Source organism: Dreissena polymorpha, chromosome 6 (genome assembly GCF_020536995.1).
Source record: "Dreissena polymorpha isolate Duluth1 chromosome 6, UMN_Dpol_1.0, whole genome shotgun sequence".
In the NCBI taxonomy this organism is placed as follows: Eukaryota; Metazoa; Mollusca; class Bivalvia; order Myida; family Dreissenidae; genus Dreissena; species Dreissena polymorpha.
The window spans coordinates 12,538,725-12,557,161 of NC_068360.1; the positions used below are offsets into that span (position 1 = coordinate 12,538,725).

The 18,437-nt window shown below is 33.0% G+C and overlaps 1 protein-coding gene across 1 annotated transcript; it reads right to left on the reverse strand.

The window, feature by feature from the left end:
• Window positions 1-946: 946 nt before the first annotated feature.
• Window positions 947-18,023, reverse strand: LOC127834794 (uncharacterized). The gene is made up of 11 exons (XM_052360836.1): window positions 17,965-18,023; window positions 12,531-12,553; window positions 12,037-12,084; window positions 11,590-11,699; window positions 9,525-9,596; window positions 8,928-8,989; window positions 8,358-8,410; window positions 7,043-7,152; window positions 6,327-6,398; window positions 1,352-1,499; window positions 947-1,099 (listed from the first exon to the last, which is right to left on the reverse strand). The coding sequence occupies exons 2-11, from the start codon at window positions 12,532-12,534 to the stop codon at window positions 1,038-1,040; spliced, it is 741 nt and encodes a 246-aa protein (XP_052216796.1). The 5' UTR covers window positions 12,535-12,553; window positions 17,965-18,023; the 3' UTR covers window positions 947-1,037.
• Window positions 18,024-18,437: the final 414 nt, after the last annotated feature.

Below are 18,437 nucleotides of genomic sequence, written 5' to 3' on the forward strand. Positions count from 1 at the left end.
TCTAGATCTAGCCTTCAAATCATGTAGTTTGTGACCCAAACACAAGATAATCCGTAATAATTCTATTAAGCTTTGAAACACTTGTTGCAAACGTGTTATTCTTACTGAATAGACTTTCTTTGATAAAATAACAAAGACAAAGTTTATTCATCAAAGAAAATACCCTTACGATTACGTACATCCCATAGCAAAACAATCCAAATAGACTACTGAACCAAAACACACACCCATCAGTATGTTCTATACACACAATTTCACATCCAAATAGGCACACTAATTCTGAAAATCAAAAACACGAATAAGCTAGATCCACATGTAGATCTAAATCCTTCGCCTCACCGGTTCCATCCGAGGTAAGTAGTCCATAGAATATGCACTTTTTCATAATTATATCCAGGATACATTAACACGAACAAAATGCGCGTCTTCAATGTTTTATTCCCAGACATCGCATAATAGTTTCGTGTTACCAAACGATGACATCACATACTTTTGAAAAATGACGCAATAAGTATGTCATTTTATGACGCCATCAATCAACTGATTCTTATACGGATGGCGAAAAATATGTTCCTTGACTAGATTTAAAGGTTGAATGTCGTATAATTTTAAAGCATAAGTTTTCTCGACCCTTGAGATTTCTAATGAAAAATCATTCAGTTGTAGAATAAAAACATATTGACGGACAGACTCGATAGTCTAATTATTATATTAATGTATTAACCTTAACCTAAGGCTTTAACGTTAATAATGACTGAAAGGACCTAGATGCTGTCTAACAAAGGTTTTCAGAAATACATACACAGGCCGAAATAATAATTCGCGGAATATTAAAATGGTCAACCTATATACCTTGACATCGGAGATATGTCTATTTAACATTCTCAGTATTCACCAATCTATTCCAAAGCACAGAATTATAAACATATTGTGCAAATGGTTTCAGTCATTATTTTATTGGTTTATTTAAATACTGTTAACAAAGAACATTTAATTCCGTAAATACTCGTGGGTTTCGCTGATCTCACGTGTGTAGCCTATGTTGTCTGGAGTGTTGTCATGTTGTAATGTCCACTTTTATAGAGGCGGAACAGACGCTCTGAAAGAATGTTTGGAGAATATTCGACGTTCGTTAGAAATTGAATGGTGGCATGTGCGTGCTTAATATAAGCATACATTTGTGTAGCTTTGAATTTGCAATGCGTTACACACATTGGCTTATTATCCTAACTTATATTAGCATCTGCACATAACGCTCTATTTTTGTACACAAATAAAATTGATTTAAAACGTTTTCGTGTAGGGAATGATATTATAATATAATGGTGGAATTATCTAAAAAGATACTAACCTTTTATCTCTTTACACGCTCCGTAATTGCAGCCTGTATCCCCGCAACAAACATCGCACATGACACTTTCATGGTTACATTCCAACGAGGTTCTGTTCAGACAATGTTCCATGTCTCGAAAAAGTACCCTCGTCAACGTTTTGCAGATCTGAAGATAGACTATATAATATGACAATAATGAATCTCTTTAAAGATCGTCAGCAGGGGCGTAGCTGCTATTAGGCACAGCTGGCCCGGGCCTACATTGTTTTTAACATAAACAATATAAAATGCTTCAACTTCGAAAGACGCATTAAAATATTGACCCTGAGGGAGTTGACGTGTTAGAAATCTGCATTTTATATTGACATAATCATCAGACAATGGAATCTGGTCGTGTTCAAATGACATATCTTCCAATTAATCAACTCTACTTCTTTATTGTGCATAGATTCTAGCTCGCTTCTTTTCACGTGACTTGCTATTATACGTTTACATAGATCTACATGTAGATCTACTTTTCTCCCTTTCAACACTACAGTAAATTGTAATCGATTATCGGTGAATTTTCAAGAAACATTCCGAATGATGTTTTTAAACGCGGAAAATTGAAACGGAGCACTTGCCCCTGTATCCCGATCAATTGACTTAATCCGGGTCGGTTCGGTCCCTTGATGCCGATTAAAAACAAAATTTAGTTCTCTGACATTGAGATAAAACAGTAAAATATCAAAGAAAAAGGGCCAAAGTCTGATATTGTCTTATCTTATTATTTGTCTAGATATGCTTTAAATCGCACCACAGGCGTTATTGTATTTAAAAATTTTCCTAGGAAGGACCCCCGGACCCCCCGTTTTTATGAATCTGTCTGTCTGTTTGTTGGTCGGTCGGTCGGTCGGTCGGTCTGCCTGCCTGCCTGCCTGCCTGCCTGCCTGCCTGCCTGCCTGCCTGCCTGCCTGCCTGCCTGCCTGCCTGTCTGTCTGTATGTCTTTCTGTCTGTCTGTCTGTCTGTCTTTTAGTCTGTCTGTCTTTTAGTCTGTCTGTCTTTTAGTCTGTTTGTCTTTCTGTCTGTCTGTCTGTCTGTCTGTCTGTCTGTCTGTCTGTCTGTCTGTCTGTCTGTCTGTCTGTCTGTCTGTCTGTCTGTCTGTCTGTCTTGTCTGTCTGTCTGTCTGTCTGTCTGTCTGTCTGTCTGTCTGTCTGTCTGTCCGTCTGGCTGGCTGGCTGTCTGGCTGGCTGGCTGGCTGGCTGGCTGGCTGGCTGGCTGTCTGGCTGGCTTTTTGTCTGTCTGTCTGTCTGTCTGTCTGTCTGTCTGTCTGTCTGTCTGTCTGTCTGTCTGTCTGTCTGTCTGTCTGTCTGTCTGTCTGTCTGTCTGTCTGTCTGTTAAGACATTTTGTGTAACAATTTCCTGGCAATGCCTGCATAGAAAATAAAGATTCGCACCATCATTATATAATGTAATCCCTTTGAATAGGTATACTCACATTTATATATATATATATATATATATATATATATATATATATATATATATATATATATATATAGTATGGTCTTGTCGAGTGATTCTTTTTGCGGACGAAGAAACGGAATGACAGGTTAAAAGCAAAAATGGTTGATATATAAAAAGGTCGACAGCCAAATACGTATGTATACTATGTATACGTCATCATCTTCATTACCAGCACCATCATAATCATCGTGACAATTTCCATCGCTGTCGTCACCACCGCCATCATAACCATTATTGTGGTAACAACAACAAGAACGTGATTTCCTAACGTTCAAACTGACAGTTTAACAAACCTAATATCACCCCACTAGTTATTATTGCGACCCTAATGCAATCAATATAATGAAGACATTCAGAATATATGAAAATACTAGGTTAGCGTTGAATACAGAGAAGTTTATGTTGCGAGGCTTAGAACGCCGGGAGCGCGAGCCTTGGCGAGCGCTTTCGGTGTTCGAGCAGAGCAACATAAAATTCTCTTTATTAAACGCTAATCCTAGTATTCTATTTATCCCATTTGATTTTTTTTCAACGTGACATTTAACATGAATAGATCTAATAACCTTAACCATAATTTTAATTCATTGTTAAAAGCGCTTAAAATCTAACGAATGTAACCATGCGTAGTGATATAGAATGTATCTGTTCTGGTACGCAAAACAGTCTTTACAAAATTCACACACAACTGTAAAACGACAAAAACTATCAGCATATTTCTCGATTCAATTTTACGCAGCATGCGAATTGTAACACATTACGACCGCGAAAAGAAGATTTTACTTTAATAGAATTTATTTTACTTTCGAAAGAAAATTATCAAAATCCAATATGGCGGCGATTGCTGCTGACAAAATGATGTCGATCATCGATGTCAACATACATGTACATGTAGATTTACACACATTGTCGTTCTAAACAAAAATTATCAAAAAAAAACTATACTCGCCTTATTTTGTCATGGACGCTGCAGATTTTGATGGCGTCTAGATATAGCTTTTACATCCTGTAGTTTGTGACCCAACACAAGTTAATCCGTCATAAGTCTATTAAACTTTGAAACACTTGTTGCAAACGGGTTTTTCTTACTGAATAGACTTTTTGTTTGATAAAATAACAAAGACAAAGTTTATTCATCAAAGAAAATACCCTTACGTTTACTTACATCCAAAAGCAAAACAATTCGAATAGACTACTGAACCAAAATACACAACAATCAATATATTCTACACACACAATGTCACATCCAAATAGACACGCACATTCTGAACATCAATTACACGGATAAGCTAGATCTACATCATGAAGATCTAAATCCTTTGTCTCACCGGTTCCATCCGAGGTAAGTAGTCCATAGAATATGCACTTTTTCATATTTACATCCAGGATAAATGTACACGAAACATCGCACACTAGTTTCGTGTACACCAAAATATGACATCACATTTTTGGAAAATGACGCAATAAGTATGTCATTGTATGACGCCATCAATCAGCTTATTCATTATACGGATGGCGAAAAGTTATGTCCCTTGACTAGATCTAAAGGTTGAAGGTCGTATAATTTTAAAGCTAAAGTTTTCTCGACTCAAGTGAAATCATTCAGTGGTCAAGTAAAAAAAATAGTCCGTGGGAGCGACAGCTATATTCAACAAGGTGGGATACAGGCTAATTTATCCCATGAGGTTTTATACCGTCAATGTCGGTATAAAAATGGGATAAATCCGTTTCTTTTGGCGTTTACTGCCTCAAAATACAAGCAACAAAGTCGATACTATAATTAAGTGAAATGCTTTGACTATTGGTGATTTTGCTCTTCATGGGCAGTTCTGTATGACTATATACCTACTAAAAAAACAGCACCGTGAAATGAGTTCTTCACGCAGAAAAGCGATGCTTGTTAAACATATTTGGCAGCTCAATCCTTTGTTTAAACTTCACACTTTTAGCATATTTCTCATTTACCTTTCTTATTTGTCACTTGTTCCTATAAATAATAAAATATGCGGAAAAGAAACACAACCGTCAATTTATAAAACTAAAGAATTACAAGCGTATTGATATATCAATATGCAGAGAAATGATAATGGCAGGTGATTTTAAGAAGTCTATATTACTGCTATTAATATGTTGAAACTTACTATTAAACTAATAATATATATGTTATTGTATAGTAAAAGTTACTAGAACAATGAAAAATTTTAAGCCACTTGTATTAACATATCAATACGTTTGTCTTTTTATTCAAAGTCACCCGCCACAATTGTTATGTAAATTCAACTTTTAGAAAAACATACTGGTTGCATACGTATCTGGAATATGAATATACGTGCACATGGTCTTACAAGTAATAGTTGGATAAATAGTTTAACATAATTCGGAATCATGTGTTTCTGTTCGTGACAAAATCTTCAAAAATAAAAACGTAACAAGACAGGGAAGGAGCAGTGTTTGGAAAACTACTTTGTGCGTAGTTTACAAATTTATACAATGATTCAAAGTTTGTAGGCAATCTCATTTTCAATCCGCTACATTAATAATTGTTGTATGCATGCGAAAGTGAAGTATACTTGGAAAATACTAAATATTAAACATCGATAAATATAATTGTGATTTTGAAAATTTAGTCGGATAACAGTTACAGCAATCGAGGACTCAATTTATGAGATCAACATGTTTATATAATGAATGAGGATGTGTTTTTGGCAGGATATCTTTAACATACAACACGATTGCATAGGATTTAGGATACTATTTGAGTCGACATATGTGATATTTATAAACTTTTTCTGTAACAACGTTCTTAAACGTGGTTCAATCCATATTTTGTGTAACGTACTCACATCAAAATAATATTACAAAAGTAAAGCGCAACACGACATGATTCGGTTAACATAATATTGAGTGGTGTTTACAAATGTATATAAAATGTATATGCTCAAAGTGAACATATTTACTTAATGTATTAATATTTGTACTAATTGTATGCTATAATCGAATGTTTTATTTATACATCAAAATAAATAATTATTCTTTTGCCTAAATAAACGACACGCTCTATTCCTCTATGGACATTTAATTATTTTAATTAATGCGTTTTAGAATTAGATAATTACTTTTTTGGTATTCTCTGTGCATCACATGTGCTTTTCAAATATTTTGATGGCTGATTAAAATAACAATGCCAAAAAAAAAGAACAGCAATCATAGAAACGCGATTTTATCGAGCTCATATTTTCATTTATAATTGGAATATTATCATTTATAATTGGATCAATATCTTCTTGCACCAACTTTCCAACCAAAAGCAGTCTAACTAAAAACTGTTTTTTTTCTACAATTTGCGATTGATAATTCTAAGGAGGATGAACTAAATAGAACCATATCTGGAAATAAACTATATAGATGTTGAGTTAAGTACAAATGTCCGAACAATCAAATTGTAGGTTATATACGTGTTAATATACGCACTCTGGTTGTAGTACTTACAGCCTTGTTCATGCATCCGTAACGATATGTCATGTGTGATCCTGGGTGGTATTCATCGTGCGCAGAGCAGACCTTAAACAACAAATTAGAAATATAATGCCTGTTCATATACAAACCTTCGTAGCGTTCAACTTATATCCACGTAACATACTTGTGTGCATACCAGCGCCATACGTTCCAAGCATACACAACAATGCAGTTTGAAACCTTACCACCATCCCGTTTACCTTCTTATACAAACACTCTGATTGTAATACCCCCACAGACACAAACATATTTGTTTATACGTATGAGCGTAGGCGAGCCATCACTCTAAATAAGTATCACTCCGCACATATACCTTTCAAATAACTCGCCAAACCACAAACATGTCTGTTTTTAATATTCTACTAATGTTAAACAAACGCTTAATCAATGTGAGCAAACACAAACAATTGAGAGAAATTCATTAAAATGTATGTAACTCTTTACAAATATTTAAAATGGTGTGTTTGTATTGACGAAATTAGCATACAAATCATGTCATTCAACCTCCTAGTTCTTACTCCCAAACCATTCAAATGCGACTCATAACCAATGCATTTATCCATAATCCTTATACCGTCCTACTACCTTTGTTGATAAATTGCATCAATGCCTATCATAATTAAATATTGTTTAGACAAAAACAACAGATACAACACAATACCAAACAAACAACCAAACAAAGCAAGTACTTGGTCAGTGTCACAGTTTGTGAATGTGATGCAGTCTTCCGGACGAGACACCGATGCTTGGTCCGATTTCGAGTCGTCACAGAAGTAGCACTGGGATGCGGTAATATTACCTTAACATGTAAAATCAAATGTTGATAAATTATTCTGCCAAACATTAATTTTTGAAAAATACTTGTATATAGTCAAACACAATTTGTCAAATATTCAACAGAGAGTGAGAAGAAATATTACAAGTTAAAAATAAACACGAATACGACTTTGTTCCTAATGATTAACAACATTTATCAGAAGTAATGTAAAGTTGTATTTCTTTTTTATTCGTATAACCTTACTTCTTTTTCTTGAGTATATTGACATAGAAGAACAATTGTTTGTGCAATATCTACTTGAGAAGTTGTTGAAAGTACAATTCTCCTATCGAGGAAACGTATGATAAACGTACAACTTCATGAGAGACTGCCATTTTCATCGTTGACTGTAAGTTTTCAGTAATAAAATACAGAAAAACAAAACGTTTGAAATTCAATCAAGACATTCTTTTCCTTATCAACCACTTTTACAATAGAACATTGGAATCATCGCCTTGAAACTGTCAATACAACATTGGGTCTTTAAACGTGTTTAAGGGCTAGAAAATATTAACATCTTTCAAAGAATTTACCACTCACAATATAAATGCCAAAATATGACATGTGAATATAATACTTAACAAACAATTTTTTTTTTATTCCAATGCCACTTAAGTATCGGAGTGTATTGAAGCGGTTAAGCGGTAGGCTTTTATAGTTTTAGTATTCAAATAACTATGACCCAACTGTGACTATTATAACAATATAAAGTGAACTGCAATTGCTGTTTAACGCGTGTTTTCCAAAACAAAACACGCGTAAGGATACATTATATCGATATATAGAAGTCTATCAAGACAGTGTATGCTTATGTTTTAAGCTTTAAAATAAATGACGAGACGAAGTTGATGCGTGTTCTGTTTGTGGCGAAAAATGTTTAATTTCTGTGGTTCAGATTAACATCTGACAAGTGAGTAGCAATATTTTAATAAAACCTTAATGTTTACCCTTTTATCGATGTTTGATTTGTTGTGCTTTAAAGTAACAACATATGGGCCATGTTTGAGATTAGGGCGCTGAACCGGGTAAAAACGTCCAATACTGTGTTTGGTATTGACAGTTCAGCGGCAGTGACCCGTGTTGTATTCATCTGTTTGTGTTAGTCGTGTATTTTTTTCTAACATGTAAAAACTCGTATTGATGAAAACCATTGCAAATGTCGTTGATGTTTTATGTAAAAATAGTACCTTGTCTAATGCCACACAGGCGACTGTTACAATCATTTGCATATCCGCAGCATCTGAGATATAAAACAAATTGCTTTTTTTTCGAATCAGTTTGCATCCATCGCCAAGTGCATTGTTTATTACGTTATGCAAGCAAGCATCGTTTGACATATTAACGTTTTAGCGTTAAAAGGCCCACCACATTTTGCAAGTTAAATAAAAAATAATGTATGCAAACAAAATAACAAATTATCAAAGTAACATAAGTACTCAAAATCAACGAATATTTCGCAAAATATTTCGTAAAATGAAGTAAACCCAGAACAAGTCAGAGTTCCGTATAGCAGTAGCAAAATTTCAACGCTAGATGAGGTATGGTAACATATATATATATAATGCAAATCTTATAATGAAGTTACACATGTCATTATATATCATATATACAAGTTTGTACCAAATCCTTACAGTAATTTTACAGAAACAATGAAACGTGTTAGTGGTTCATTAGAAGTGCGAATGAATTGAGCCTTAAGGCGAATACAATTGCTCTATTCATTTTGGGAATGGCTTGGTGGGGTAGGGCGTACTCACTGGGAGCAAACGATGCCCTCATCCCGCTTTCCTGTCGCAACTGCTGTACCGCCATTGCAGTGCTATAAGTACCAGAACAGCAAAGAATATAATACTATATATTTCCATTGTTTAACATAGCATTTTATAACCAAAAACATCTACAATATAAATTACATTAAATTCTGCATATTTCAAGGCAAGAAGCATTTTTATTCAATACACCGAATAACATAAACTATTTTGTTTGTACATTGACCTTTTAATAATAAATACACGTTTCTTTAATGAATAGTACGTTTATCTTAATAATAGTCCAGCATAAGTAATTTCTTGCTGTTATATAATATTTCAATTCTTGCTTCAGCAGATGACAATACAGATCGTGTATATAAAGACAAAACAAATGGACGGGTTTCCCGCATTTGCAAAAATACTTGATACATTTATTCTTACCAAGCATCCAAATATAGATTTTGCAAACACATGTAGGCGATGTTTCATGATTTCAGACATTCACCTTACTGTTTGGTAAATAACATTGTTGTTTTTTTAAATAGACAAAAATATTCAAAGCAACAAATAATTGAATGACATTATTTCAAGCTCCATCCTTACTGTACTTGATTTGCAGCCTCCTCTGTACTGAATTGTAAACGCGTCTGTAATCACCTGCTCCATATAACATTCCTGTGAACGAGACAACACTCATGTGTCAGATAAACGTTTTAATTTGACGTCGTTATATTTGGCTAAAAGGCAACAGTTTTGATTAGTTTCAAATATACGCAATGATCATTAACGTATTTAACACATTTGTTTACGTAAACATAGCATTGTAATGCAGATTTCGTTCCGTAGTTTAAGAACAACTTTCAATAAACAAAAGCAAAAAACATATTTTACACCAAGTTATATGTGCATTTTTATGACTTTTCCAGTAGTTCTTTATAAAAAATCTTGAGCGTTACTGTAAAGAATTTTGTGAAATCATTGAGCTTTTTAAATCTCAGACAGCTTTTATTATAAAGTAAGACGAGAAATAGGCAGTAGAAGATTGTTATTTATTTACATCTGTAAAAATATAAACGGAGTTGTTTTTAACATTATCATGTTTTATTTGATGTGCCACTGTTACTGTTGGTGTGTTTTTGTAGATTTGTTTCTTTTCTGTGCAATGCATGGCAAATGTATGAAATCTGATCATTTAGTTTCATGGTTGATGAAATAAAACAACCTGCATTGTATTTGTCCAAGAGATCCATTCTAAAACGTGAACTAAGTCGAAGTTCCTATGACGCCTTTGCAACATGATCTGGATTTAGCATACAGTCTTTCTAAATTTAACCGGTCGGATAAATTTAGATCGCACCATAATTACTGCAACTTTGAAGGAAGGCTAGACATATGAAAATATTTAACTATTTTAAAGAACAGTCACAAATTGATTGTTTACAGTCTTACTGTTCTTTACAGTTATTTAAACCCCATTCGATAGCGATTCTAGACGTCGTCTTGAAAGACATATGCGCGACTTCGTCTATTAAGAAAAAGGCCTCGTTCAGCGGCAAAATAAACCACGAACGTTGTATGATTGCCTTGTACAACCCCAACTGGTTTTAATATATAGTATATATATAGTAACAACTGTATAAAATATTACTGTTTCCAGTTTTTCATTTAACAAATTATTTGCGTTGGGAATTTTCCCGTACGTGAATTACCACTATGTTAATTGTCACAACAACACATTACACACTCCATAAGTTACAGTCAGGATATTAGTAGGCCAAAAATACTATAATAAAGTTAGGACTTTAAAAGTTGTTTGTTTTCAAATTCAAACCGACCCAATTATTGCTTTTTTCGAATCGTAAATTTTGTTGTGGACTTTTGATATTTCAATCGTCTATTTGCTGAATTCGCTTAAATAACTATTATTTATTTTTAGTTTTGGATCATGTTTTGCGACATTCGATCATATTTAGTGAATCAATAATAAATCAACTAGACTTACCTAAAGAAAGAAAGTTTAAATTGCGATTTGGAAAATTTCTGCAAATAATTGCAAATTGCAATAAATAAGAAATCGTTAAAAAAGTTTTCAACGACAAACAGTTTAGCAAACCAACTCTATATTTTTGACGGTGTTAGCTAAAAAAAACTTTTCTGTCCGTATTTACGCATGTTATGAATGTTCATTCAAAAAGATCAAAGTCTTTCAGTGGTTTATTAATGAATAGAGATTACAGTGCACTGTAGTATGTCATTCATGACTCAATGTATATTACTACCAAAGCCTGACTTGACATAATTATGTTGATGCTGGATGTATCAAAATTTGTTTTGTTTTTCAATAAAACTTGTGTGATAGTCTCAGGAAAAACTAGAATTTATAGAAATTGCGGTTTTAACGATAGTTTAATTGATCTAAAGATTACGATCAAGGCCTGCTCTGTGTGACGTCATCCTCTGTGTATAGGAAAGAATGGCCAGCAGTTTGATAAGTTAACTACTTTTCACACATAAATACACCATGATATTAGTTCGACATTTATGATTATGTACATATGTTTGGATTGTATTCTTTTTGTTAAAATTCGTTTTCAAACCCAAGCACAAACTCTAATAATACGATTGTTTTATCGTTTTATAAATAATAACAAATGACTTATTTGTTTACCTCGGTCCTGTTGTCGCAAATCTCCTGCTTTGTGCAATCTCTTAGCTCAAGAGCGTTGTTGCAGAGTCGACACTTCAGTTGATACTCAGGGGGGATTTCCAGGGCAAACACTGTATTGAATACATTAGCGTTTATTTCGAAATCAACATTACGGATTTGTGAAAATTGTTCTTCAATTGAATGTTAAATGAAACCTTTAACGTTTTGTTTTCATCAATTTTCAAAATATAACGGTGCGCAATAGTTTTAGTAGATCTATAATTGAATGACACAGATACAAATTGTTTAAATAGACCATTCGCAAAAAGTCATTTAAACTGAATGTATATTCCAATGTCCTTGGCATTTCTGAGTAGTCAAAACATATACATTTAAAGAAAAAAAGACACGCACTTACACGAAATCAGAGATTTGTTTTGTAACACTTTGATAAAAATCTTAGCTTACCACCAATCAAGAAGAAAGTGATCCAAATAGCAAGTTGCTTGTGTGTATCTTAAATAAAACAATTAAACTAATACACAATATCTTTCTTTTCATTTCAAAATATGATTGAATAAGCGGGTAATTTCTTGAACATACGCATGAAATAATTACTAAATTAACATTGTTGCTGTAAATATCTCTTAACATAACACAAAATACAATAGTAGCGACAAATAAATCAAAACCCAAATCATCCTATTATATTTCTTGTTATCAAATATCGCCAGGTAAATGAATGATTAACGCATGTGTTGTCATGAAGCACGGTAATGAAATTGTTTCATATAAAACATTGAAAAACAGTTAGATATTCAACGAACAATGACGCATATTTCATACAATTAAATGTTTGAGACCCTGTACCCTAAAACCACATACCAATCCCAACTAGTCAATAAGGTTTGTACTGCAGAATAATGCAGTCTAAGATATGCATAAGATAAATATTTACTCACTCATTTTCACATACGCTGTCTAGCTGAAAACGTAAATGAAACCTTCTATTAGAATTTATTACATTATGATACAATACATATATTATTCCAGTCAGAGTTCAAAATAAAAACAGAACCAATAATTCATTTTATATATTTGACTCAATATTTCTCTGTTGACTTACCAAAAGCTGTGTGACTGTCATTTTATGATTAATTGTTTTAAGATAACAAGTCAAACATACGAATTATGCACTATTCTTTAAGCATAAAAGCAGTGTCTTTTGTTAAAAAACTATTCGATGTATTAGAAACATATTATGGTCGCATCCCCTTGTCGGCATTTTTGTAAGATATCGGATCCGTCAGTACACTCAATTAACATTTGTATAAACATATTTTAAAATCCAATATTAACATTGACCAGAATATTTGCATACTACGAAGACGGGTTAGATATAATTTTAATGATCGTAATCGAATATTAACGTAGAAATTGCTAAATCCAGTTTTTCGTATCATAACAAACGATGTATTTTGGCTAAATTTCACTCAAAGTCTTGTGATTTAATTTCCAAATATAACATTTCTTTAAAATGACATTAGCTAATGGAATTCCCAAGCCATCATTTATGGAGATGTTTTGAAGCGTTTTCGCAAATTGTAATATCTTAAAACAAATGTGTTATTAAAATTTTCAATTTTACTTACTCATTTTTATCAAAAGAAATGATGCTGACGTACTTAAAAACACATGCTTGTCGGTTTTCGATTCACTATATCTTTCTTCTGTTAAAATTTGGAATTAATAATGAAATGACCATTTTATATGTTTGATTTTAAGATATTCAATAAACACAGCTGATTTTATTGGTAATTCGATGTAACAGTACTTCCCCTTTACTATTTTTTTTTCAATGTACAGTACTGTCGCTTTAATTATATTGGATTTTGTTGCTGGTTGCGTCATCGTGTCATCGATTGTAAATAAAGTCATCCGATCCACGTTTACTGTTTTGGCTACATGCATAGGTCAACATATGTCTATCCTTAAATTTTATTAATATTTGTTCTCTGACGGGCGTTTCTTGTTTGATTTATTTTTAGAAGTCACATAAACAACCAAGCTATGTAATGTGGAACTTTAACACCCAATGTTGATGCTTCATCCTGTATTTGCACGATCATCATCTGAAAGGTCAACTATTTGATGCTTTATTCTTAAATATTTTTGTAAAAGGAAGGGATGTTGTTGACACGTGTTCGTTATTTCATGTAATCGTTCCTCAAAAAGTTGTAACTCTATTGCTCTGGTCTCCTTACTACCGTTGAGTAATTAAATGGTAATTAAACTGAATGCGTTTTAATTACCTTTTACTATTGCTAAATTTGAGTTGCATTGCTATGAGGTAAAATTTTATTTACATTGATTTGAATATTGATGGGCTAAGTGTGAGGTTAAGCGCTCTAAAACCGGTTTAAACCCCCAGTGCTTTGGATTGACCGTTTCAAGGCGGTGGTCCCAGCTTTATTCTGTTATGTGTGTATGTTGTTTCGTATTGTTTTGGCAATTGGTCACTTTCCTTAAATAAAGGACCAACTAATTGTATAAAATGAGAATGCAATACTGCTCCAGCAGCTGGAGTTTCACTTTTTTATATTAAATCTCGCGATGAGCGCTCTATGTCAATGACCAAATTTTGCCTTTGGATTGTGTGTGTTATCGTAACGCCTCTTGCTGTTGATTTTTCAACGAACCATGAACTTTGACAAAAGCATTTAAGGTTCACATGTGTAATGTTATTCTGAAATCAAAACAAACTTAGTTGTATTAATTGTTTTGATACCAAAACGTGAATTCCTAACACATTATAATGCCCAACGAGCGAGTATATTATTGGACTGAAGCACGTTCAACTCGATATCCTCGAGAAATATGAGGCACTTGATTAAAAATGTTGCCGTATATTACCGCAATAACCGAACAACCACATGATAAGTCCTCCAAACACGCAAGGCTCCCTTGACAACGTCATGATTTACTGTTTATTAATATTACAATTATAAAACAGTTTGCGTTCCTCGCGACAAGATTTGACAAACATATGGAATTAAAACGCCAATATACACTCACTCAAATATACGAATGTCAGCGCAAAACCAATGAGTTATCGTATATGTTCTATCAATTTACCTCCAATAAAAATGGCCATGGCAACCGGCATTAAATTGACATCATGTTAATAACCACATGATATATAATCAAGGTTCCTGTACCACGTGACATTTTATGCTATGTGTGGGACATACTACTGTAAACAAACCATCTCATCCAAACTCATTCTTTTATCATTTAATTCTTAAACGAATTCAATCAAACAAAGACGACTGTCCGATCATAATCAAAATACACCAATGCGTGAAGTATCTTGCGCGGAAATTACGTATTGTGTGCAAAAAACTGCAACCGCGCATTTACATTTGACAAGCTATGTGTGGTATATGTTTCTGTTGTCGCCAATATATGTAATAATATTTCATTCAATATTGTGAAACTGTGGAGCGGAACATATAAGTTGTACAATAGAAACACATCAAGAAGCTTGTATTTTTTGAAACCTTAAATCTTTATTATGTTTGTTCAGAATAGTAAAATGCTATGTGTGGGACACGAAATTATAATGCTATGTGTGGTATATAAATTCAAATCGTTAAAATTATACTAGTGTAATCCTCTGAGTGTTATGGGTAAGCAAAACGATTTGCAATATGTTCCAATTATGTCACGTTGAAACTATATTTTAAAATGCTGTTAATTGATATGTCTTGTTTTATTTCATAACACAAATGGTATTTATTATAACATACCAAAAAACTCAAAATGCTTCTGCATACAGTCCTGTCAGAAATGACCCTTGCTAACTACCAAACTTAATATATTTTGTCTGCACATCAATGGAATTATAAATATGCAAGCATATTCATTCGAATGTAAACGGCCCCTCTGGGAAGTAATCAAAGCACTGAATGCATCCTGTTTTTTCGCTATTATATATACATGTTTTATATTGTGTAAAAACTCATCGCTGTGAAATGATGAAACATCTTTGACATGTACTCACAGGGTTTTGGTTGTACCCCCAGATGTTTTTTAATCGTCATGAACGAGTATTTTATTATATCTTACAATTTATATGCATTTACACGTATGATTAAGTATTAAAAAGCTCTATTCTTCGCTTCACCGATATATGAATGTAAGTTTGTGGCATCGAATTTGCATAAAGTCGAATGTTTTATAAATAAATAAGATGTCAAAATTTACTTTGTGCATCGATGAAGCGAAGAAAAAAACGTTTCAATTTTTATAATAACAACTATTTCATGTATTTCGATTGTGGATATGTTTTCAATGATTTGTTTATAAAGACAAAGTATTGGGGATCTATTCGCGCATAACCACTCCCATTTCCAATACTCAGTATCGGCCGTTTACATGTAGCACGTGCCATGACAAACAAAATAGTTACAAGCTAGAAATCCTCGTGCACCGCGTACGTCGAGGAAACTTACATATATGTACTTCATCGAAAATAAAAGCTAGACACATGATATCCTCTAGCCAATCTGTATATTTAAAGGTAAAATAATGAAACCGATGGTAATTGTTATTATTTATAAATGTGTTTGTGGCGTAAGAGTGGTTTGATAATTGAAGCATAACCGGCAAGATGGTGATTAAGTTCACTGTGACGGTCGATCAAATCGAAATATCATTTAAAGTTGTATTATAGCTCGAAAATATAAACCTGGCACTCGTGAATTCTATTAATAATTACATAAATTAGACGCTACGGTGGTGTCCTAAATTTTATCTCATTAAGTCCGTATGGTTTAAACGAGTTGCACGTGGTCATTTGTTTTTGTTTTTCTAGCGGGTTATACTGGCTGTAGTAATACATTAACATACATATCTTATATTGATCCGTAGAATTTCAAATAATTGTAAAATGTAATCGACGTAATATTTGTCATAGGTTTATGTTGTTATCAGAAAAAAGTTTAGTATTGACATTTTTGCCAAATGTAAATGTATGTCATGCGAAATTCAAATTTGTTATTACTAATAGTTAGTAATGCGGCGTCGGATCTGACACAGTGGAAGTTACCCTACTTTTAAGTAAATTTTGTAGTTTGGAGCAAGAAAGGTACGGTCGATCTGCATTAGTTGTGAGCTTATAACTCAAGAAAGAGGTGTTAGGACCTAGTTATTAAAGCCAAGAATTGAAAATTAAGTCGCCATTTTAAAGTGCCTGCTTTTAAAAGTTACACACCTGCTCATACTATTGTGTCTGCATATTTGTGGTTGTCATGGACTAAATTAATTGCTTTGGAATAAGTATTTTGATTCCATTTGATTTCTAAAAGGACAGTTACATTGTTGCTTTTTTTGTCAGTATGTTTTTTCTAACCTTGACATGTTTCATCTTTTCTCTAAAATTCATTGATTAGTGTTTATTGTTTTGGCAATAAATTACCTAAATTTATATACAATCGGTTTGATGCAAGTCTGTTATGAAATCAGGTTAATTTTTTTACCGATTATATGTTGTTATCATTGTTTTAATTATTTTAATGATTTGCATTCAAAATCGAATACAATAATCATGATTTTAACAATTCTGTTATACAGGAGAATTATTTTCAAGCTCAAAACTCTGAAAAACCTGGATTAAAACAAAATTAAATAACAAGAAGCAATATGATTTTTTTTAATTATATTGAATAATTTACAACAATTTTAAATCATGTTCTTTTTACGGTCAATGTCTTGATTTGGATTGTCAGAACTTCAATCTCAAAAGAGCCACCACAACTCCACAATGCAAATGTTTTCACTTTGTTCCTGATATATTAATTCCAATGTATGCAGAGCTGCTATAACAAAGAAAAGCTTTGAAATTGTAATTGAAAAGAACTATAAATAAAACATTTTGAAGGCTTTGCGTTGCATACTCAATTTTTATTTTTTATTATTTTCGGAAAGTACTATACAGGCATATCGATATGTTGAGAGTTGTATCCCAAACATAGCATTTTCATTTTGTGGCCCACACATAGCAATTACGCATAAGTAACAATGAAATAAAAATAAAGCGTACTCTAGCAAATAAAGTTATTGTGGTGTTTTTCTGCTAAGAATTACAATTTCCGCCGTATGTTTCGATGAACAAACAGCACTATCATGACTATATTCCTAATTAAATTAAAATATACCACACATAGCATGTCAATTTATGTTGAATTCAAGTGCGCGGTTGCAGGTTTTGCAAAAATTGCTTAACTTATCAACCAGAAACTTTTTTATGTACATCAATATCGAGTATGACCGGGCACTAGTCTTTGTTTGGTGCAAATGTATTATGTTTTAATAGAGAAACATGGAAAATGTTACCTGAAGATCCGATGGGTTACTTTTGTATATGTTTGGTTTGTTGATTCTTCGTATCTGAAACCGCCAGATTATAATGCGTAATATTATATAATTTTATTCAATAATGCCCACCGTGTCAAAATCGGATTCACTCTGTGGGTTAATGTTTTCATTATAGTCATTTACCAACATTAAAGAATATGTGTTTATGAAACACTTTATCCACCACATATTTGACCTTTGACCTTGAAGATGACCTTGACTTTTCACGCTCAAAATGTCCAGCTTCATGGGATGCACATGCATGTCAAATGTGAAGTTGCTATCTTCAATATTGCAAAAGTTATGACAAATGTTAAAGTTTGACGCAAACAACCAACAAAACCAACAAACAGACAGAGCAAAAACAATATGCCCCTCAGTATAGACTGGGTGACATAAAAATCTTTCTTTTCTGTAACCGCAGCCAATAGGTTGGGTAGGTGGTATGTAAT

Coding starts and splice junctions, on each gene's coding strand:
- LOC127834794 (XM_052360836.1), bottom strand. Junction 9,597..11,589: donor TTTGCGACAACAGGACCGAG/GTAAACAAATAA, acceptor TCTCGTTCACAG/GAATGTTATATGGAGCAGGT. Junction 8,990..9,524: donor GAGGCTGCAAATCAAGTACA/GTAAGGATGGAG, acceptor TGGTACTTATAG/CACTGCAATGGCGGTACAGC.